General features: G+C 44.3%; 1 protein-coding gene across 1 annotated transcript in view; it reads left to right on the top strand.

Moving 5' to 3' along the window:
* The window catches only part of CTDSPL2 (CTD (carboxy-terminal domain, RNA polymerase II, polypeptide A) small phosphatase like 2), a 19,511-nt gene that overhangs the window by 9,708 nt on the left and 2,828 nt on the right, over positions 1 to 6,975 (top strand). Inside the window, exons 8-10 of the mRNA XM_008949115.1 lie at positions 3,596 to 3,658; positions 3,757 to 3,836; positions 6,412 to 6,538. Of these exons, the coding sequence (XP_008947363.1) occupies positions 3,596 to 3,658; positions 3,757 to 3,836; positions 6,412 to 6,538 (270 nt within the window). The remainder of the gene's footprint in view (positions 1 to 3,595; positions 3,659 to 3,756; positions 3,837 to 6,411; positions 6,539 to 6,975) is intronic.

Genomic DNA, 6,975 nt, shown 5'->3' with positions numbered 1-6,975 from the left:
GCTGAATATCTTTGTCTTGCTCACATTAAGTTAATACTGCAAATGTGAGCCTGGCTTTGCAGCATCTTCATTTGGGTTCTCAAAGGTCACCCACCACACACAGCTAAACTCCATTGGCCTGTGAGTCAAGCACAAGTTTCATGTCCAGGAACCCAGCTCTGCTGTTGCTTGTTTTGGTGGTTGTAAGTGGTGGTCTTGTTTTAAAGAGAGATTTCTAAAAATTCACCTTTGCTCGTAGTTATTTCTCTCAGCTTCTCCAGAGTTACATAGAAGCAAAGACCAGCTCTGCTGTTGCTTGTTTTGGTGGTTGTAAGTGGTGGTCTTGTTTTAAAGAGAGATTTCTAAAAATTCACCTTTGCTTGTAGTTATTTCTCTCAGCTTCTCCAAGACACATAAGCAAAGAACTACTTTCTGTCCCAGCACAGGCCTCAGACAGGTTGCTGTTCTGCAAACTTACAAACCGCTGTGCTATTCCAGCACCAACTCAGAGGGGTTTTTTAAACCTTTGAATGGGTCACTTACACTCACTGATCTCTGCTTTCAAAAAACAGTAAACCCAGAAAAATCTGTGAAATGGCTGCAGCTGGGCTGGCTTCCTTCAGGCTTTTGGGGCAGTGGATTTGTATGTGATTTCTTGGTTGACAAAAAATCTCTAGATGAGATGCCAGTGTTTAAACTTTGGACTTTGTAAAAATACAGTCATTGCAATACTGAAGTGTTCTCAAATACTGCATCTGCTAAGTGCTATCTTACATCTGACTGGAAAACAGAAATAACCATTCAGGACTTCAGCTGTAGGCTTTCGACTTTGTACTCACCATATTACTTTACATAAGAAGCTAAACAGCTTATCTTGCAAAGAAATTTACCTTTTTTTTTTTCTTGGTAAAGAGGTTTTGTTCTCTTGAGGGCTATCTCACCCTCTGTTCACACTGAGGGCACCTTCTGTGCACTGGCAGGCTGTGGTCAAGAGGCAGATGGTTCTTCAGCTGCAACACACCCTTACAGATCTATCCCAGAGTAATTCCCTTTATCTTTGTGATCCTTGAAGGATGTTCTGGAACTGCATAGGTCAGTTGTAGGGCACTGAACACAGTGTCATCTGTATTCCATCTTGCTGTTGCTGGTGATGCCTTGGGTGCTTTACTTGGTGACTGGGGTGGAATGAGGCAAACAACGCTGGTGGATTCTCTCTGCTTTGAATCAACTCCACTCTGTCTCAGATCAGAGCAGAGCCATCAAGCTCGGGGTCTGGAAGCCAGGAGGCTTTAGTGTGTCTTGGGCAGCATGCACAGAGCAGCCTGGCCTGAGGTTGGGCAGAACCTCCTGAATTGCCCTCTGCCCCTTGCGGAGCCGGGGCACATCTGTCTGGTGGTGGGACACTCATGGGCAGGCACTGGGGACAGGGTTGGTCAGAAGCAGTTGCCACCTGGGCTCCTGCAGACTCACCTGAGGTGGTTTTGGGCCAGAGCAGGAGGCTGGGGCTGGCCTGAGCTCAGGCCTGAGGGAGCCAACCTGGCCCTGGCTCCCACCTTGGGCAGTGCCAGTTGGATCCCCGGGTCTGGAAACCTCCTACAGCCACGTCAGGATTCATTGTGGTAGTTCCAGAGACTTTGGCACCTAGTGGAACACATCTTTTGTTGGAGTTTTAATGGGAACAAGGGATTCCACCTGCAGAGAATTAAGTCCTTTATGTATTGAGCAAGGAAGACATCGAATGATTTTGCACGTTTACATTTTGTTGCCATTGAAATAATGGGATGTGGTGACTGTTTTAGGAAGAAAAAAAACCCCAACAACTTGTGAGGGGGCTTTTCATGTATGTTATGCATTTCTAAGTCACTTTGAAGTAGATGTAGATCATATATCTCTATTGAATCTTTCAGTCATTGAAAGTGGTGAAAATGATTAGACTTCTGTCTATATTTTCAATAATTACCTTTCACATTAGATCTACCAGTCGGAGTGATGGATGCATTTTGTCCTGCTTTGGGTGCTTAATTCCTCTGCCTTGCTTACCCCCAGAGCTCTGTGTCAGCTCATTGTAGCTGGCTGTAACGATGTGGGTGCTCTTATGTTGTGCCAGCATCACAAACCAGTAAAAACAGACCAGTGAATCTGCTGTTGGTGTAATTGTCAAGTTCTATATGTGTGTGCATAAGCTGTGATTAGAAATTAGAAAAATAAATTCTTTTCCCTGGATTTCTTGTTTGCATTCACATGTGATAACTCCTAGAGGCAGGCTGATATTCTGATAGGTATTCTACTGAGAGATGCACAATTAAAGCTGTGTGGCAGGAATCCAAAATAGAGCATGTTACAAACACGTTGTATTATCCACAGACTAAAAACTAAACCAGAAAGGGGGTGCACATGTGAGGAACACAGGCAGCCACAACTTGTTCTCTGATGAAAAACTGGTGTCACAGTAGCAACTGGTCACTCTGCAAAGTTCAGTCAAACTTTAGACACATGAAGAAAGAAACAAATAAAAGCCTTACCAGATTGGAAGCTAAAGAATGAAGTTCACACTGGTTTAGAAATCTGTGTTTCCTTTAATAGGTTGAGGTCTATTGCAGCATGTGCTAACGATGTGAAATTTTGTATTCACTTAACCTATTGCCCTTTTCTTCCCCTCTGGTCACTTGGTTGTGTCCATGTCTAAATTTGATAAAATTCAGTTCAAGTAAAAGGCCTCTGTGAGGATTCACTTAAACCTGTTCTGAACTGGCTGTTAAAAACAGGGTAAGGCTGAAATAATCTTGGTTGCAATGGAAAGAAGTTCAGTGTGCTCCCTTCTCTTCCAGGATGGGTCAGTAACTCCTCAGAACCAGGGCCACCATCCAGATGTGCACTGTTCTGTGGTACCACAGGCAGGGTTCCTGGCCCAGTGTCCCCACTCCTGCTGTGGGGTCGGGCTGCTGCCCTGGAGCTACAGGTCCATAGATGCTTCTGTGTGAGCCCAGGGCTTGTGTCTGGAGTTAAGCAGGAGAGATGCAGAAGTCTCTGAACTTGGTACCTCTTCTCCTGGGTCCACAATTGTGTGCAGGGAATAATTTCTGTATGTGTGCAGGTCTGTGCTGGTGATGTTTGAATTTATGAAGATTTGGAAACAGCTGAAGCTTCTCTTTTTTTTTTTTTCCCCCCTGTAATTCTTTCTGGCACCCCCATATTCAGTGTGCAATTGTTCATGGAAGAAGGTTATTAAGATGATTTAGTTTGTGCTGGCACACATTATCTAGTGGTTGAGCTGGTGGTGCCCACCTGGTGAAACCTGATTCAAGATGTTTACTCAAAGCACACAGCTTCATTTTTCTTGAGAGACTGTCCAACTTGTAGATTTTAATGGAAGTTATTTCTAATTCCATCAAATTTTCCAGTAAATTTAAGCCAAATTTTATCATCTTAGAGTTGCTTAGGCTGCAAGCTAATTTAATATTGGTTTAACCAACTTATTATTCTGTGGGAAGTCAATATTTGCTGTTTACTTTGCTCTTAATGCTCATTTTGACCTAATCTTTACAAACTGGCACTCAGTGTTGTGGGTGCTAGCTGCAGTGTCTGAGCTCCTCACCAAAGTCCCTCTCTGCTCCAGGTGTACGTGAGGTTACGGCCGTTCTTCCGAGAGTTCCTGGAACGTATGTCTCAGATTTATGAGGTAAAAACAATTAAATGCTGCCTTTGGAGTTTCATTCTTAAATTATTCACGTGCCTGTATCTAACACAATGACTTTTTTTTTTCCCTTTAATCCATAGATCATTCTTTTTACTGCTTCTAAGAAGGTGTATGCAGACAAGTTATTGAACATACTAGATCCTAAAAAGCAACTGGTCAGGTAAAAATAGAAAACTGTGATCTTACTGTTGTAGCAAACTGTGTCCTGTCTCTGAACAGCTGTGCTGCAGGAGTGGCAGGGCCATGCTGTACTCCATGGTTCTCTGTAGGGTGTTGGGCTCCCAAGTGGGAAACAACCTTTTGGGTGCCAAAACTGTGTGAGAGCTGCTTTGGAATATGTATTGCCAATAAAGAAACTGGACTGGGTATCAGATTACTTTGAAACTATTCAAACTTGTTGTAGTATTAATAAATTAGTAATTACATAGTTCTCTTTACAATCAGCATGCTTTTATTTCTTACTTCATCCCAAAATAATTTTGTTTTGAAGTTCTGTAGTAGAGTTGGGTTTTTTTTCTTTGATTGGCATTTCATAGAATCATTAAGATTGGAAAAGGCCTCTAAGAACAAGTCCAACCTTCAATCCCACACTACCATGACTACTACTGTATCTCAAACTGCTCCCTCCAGGGATGGTGACTCCACCGCTGCCCAGGGCAGCCTGGGCCAAGGCCTCACCACTCTGCCAGGAGAGAAATTCTTCATAATACCTAATCAAAACCTCTCCTGGGGCAACTTCAGCCCATTGCCTCTTGTCCTGTCATTAATTACATGGGAGAAGAGCCTGACCGCCCCCCCTGGCTCCAGGCTCCTGTCAGGAGCTGTGCAGAGCCAGAAGGTCTCCCCTGAGCCTCCTTTGCTCCAGGCTCAGCACCCCCAGCTCCCTCAGCTGCTCCTCCCCCCACTTGGGCTCTAGACCCTTCCCCAGCAGCTTCATTGCCCTTCTCTGGCCACGCTCCAGCCCCTCAGTGTCTCTCTTGCACTGTCACACCACTGCTTTCTCAAGAGCAGTTCCTTAAAGAAACTAAAGAAATGCTGCTGGGTGAGATTCTTCCTGTGTTTCTCCTCTGGAAGGTGGATGGTTAGTGTAGGGAGCTTGTAGACCAAAGTGGAGTCTTCTCAGGGACTTGCCCAACATGGAGTGTCCTAAGTAAGGGCAGTAAACCACTGTCCCTGATTGGAGTCACAGTTGTATAAATTCTGGACCTGGGCCATCCCTGGCAGAGTGCTTCCTGCATCATTTTATTGTAATAGTCTTCAGTGAAAACTTGATTTTTTTGTTACACACATAATGAGATTACAGTTTGGACTCAGAGAGAGGCTGCATCTGTTATGTGGTAGTTTAGGGACATAGTAACTAATTTTCCATGGGAGTGCAAAGATGAAGTGTTCACTAGTTTCCCCCCATAGAATAGTTCTCTTACTGCTTGCTTTTGTGGCAGGCATGACAGAATTGTAGCTCAGGTTTGCCACTGAGTGGACAAATGAGGCTAAACTTCCAGATCCCTCCAGTCACTGGAGTGCCTGAGCCCTGCTGAATGTGTGAGCAAGGGAGATATTTGTGATTACAGGAGATAAGTCTGAGCATGCCCCCACAGCATTAAAAGTCTTTCCCCAAGAAGCTATTTGCTGTGATTTTAACTGTGTTAGGAACTGGGAGAAGATGATAATGTGTGGCCAAACAGTGCTCCCAGATTGGGCAGAAGGATTTGCATGTTGCCTGGATTTGGTTGGGATGCACGTGCCAGTGAAGGGCTGACGTGGAGGCAGGATGAGCTTTGGCTCTGGGTAGGGGTGGACTTGTCAGGCACTCCACAGGGGTGACTCACAGGCTATATATAAATTCAGTCACTGCTGAGGCATCAGCTTATTTTCCTCCTTAGCAACATTAGGAACTCAAGCCCTTGATGAAGTTAAGCACACAATGTACAGCTTCTAAAAACTCCACTGAAAAATATAAACGGCCTCCAAGAAAGTGTGTTGTGATACCACTGTGTCAAACCCAACAGCTTTCTGGTTTGCCATTTCTTTTTAAATTATCCTTAGGTGGCTGTCCCATGGACTGTGAGTTTTATTCCAGGTGTTTTTTTAATGTGAGTTCTTTTAGTCCATCCGTTTCTCCTGCAATAAATTAAATGGGAGTAGGCTAATTGGAAAGGAAGAAGTTGATGGAATGTTTTGGCCTCCAGGCTTTTTTTTTTGGAGCCCTAATAAGTGAAATAGGTTAATTGTGAACAGAGGTAACACAAAAAGGAAACGTTCCTCCCGACCCTTTGTGTTCTAACATGCAGTGGCGTAGGGAGGCCTGGAACAAAATCAAGGGGTAATAAACCAAATAAATCAGCTCCTGTGCAGAACTTATCTCTGATCCTGGGGCCTCACAAAATCATCAGAGTATTTTGGGTCCCTTTGTCAATCCTCTGCCAAAATGGTGAGAAAGCCCAGGGCCCGTTTACAAATATTTGGTACATCTGAGCTGAGCTTTTCTGTGTAAAAACAAACAGCTTTCTGCAGAAATAGGTTAATATAAAATTGCCTTAACTAGCAGTTTTACCAGCAAAAAGCTCAAAAGTGACTGGAAAAATGGGAACAATCCTTTAAAAGGAGCAAAGTAGATGAGAAAAGCAAAACCTGTCTTTACCTGTGGCAAAGTTAACTTTCCTTTCTCCGTGTGCGATGCAGATGCTGCAATTTGTCTCATTAATGTCTCATTAATTATTTTACTTTAATCACAGGCATCGACTTTTCCGTGAGCATTGTGTTTGTGTACAAGGAAATTACATAAAGGATTTAAACATTCTTGGTAGAGATCTCTCAAAAACGATCATCATTGACAATTCACCGCAAGCCTTTGCCTATCAGGTAAGGGGGCTGCTGGCGGCGGGCGGGTGCAGGAGGAGTCTCCCTGCAGGCAAGCAGGGAAATGCTGCCTCTTGGTTTAACTTCTTCTGTAGCTTTTGTGCTTCAGCTTGTATTCACGTGCACAAACCAAACGGTACAGATCGAGCTGTTTCCTTCATTTTTCTCCTGTTTTTGTGAAGAGCTGGTCAAGTGCAGGCTATGTGACTTCTCGTATGGGCAGATTAAAACCAGTCAGGATTCCTTCTCTCTCAGCTCTTCTAAAGAAACCACCAGTCTGCCAAGCCCGTGCCTTGGTCTCTGTGATGCATTTAGTTTTTCAGTGCTAGTGAAATCCCAGAATCCCAGCATGGTGGGGACCTCTGGAGATCATCTCATCCCACCCCCTGCTCCAGCAGGTCACCCACAGCAGGGTGCCCAGGGTCACAGCCAGGTGGGTT

The sequence above is a fragment of the Merops nubicus genome, unplaced genomic scaffold (assembly GCF_000691845.1).
Source record: "Merops nubicus isolate BGI_N331 unplaced genomic scaffold, ASM69184v1 scaffold19281, whole genome shotgun sequence".
Taxonomy (NCBI): Eukaryota; Metazoa; Chordata; class Aves; order Coraciiformes; family Meropidae; genus Merops; species Merops nubicus.
This window is presented reverse-complemented; position numbering and strand designations above follow the sequence as displayed.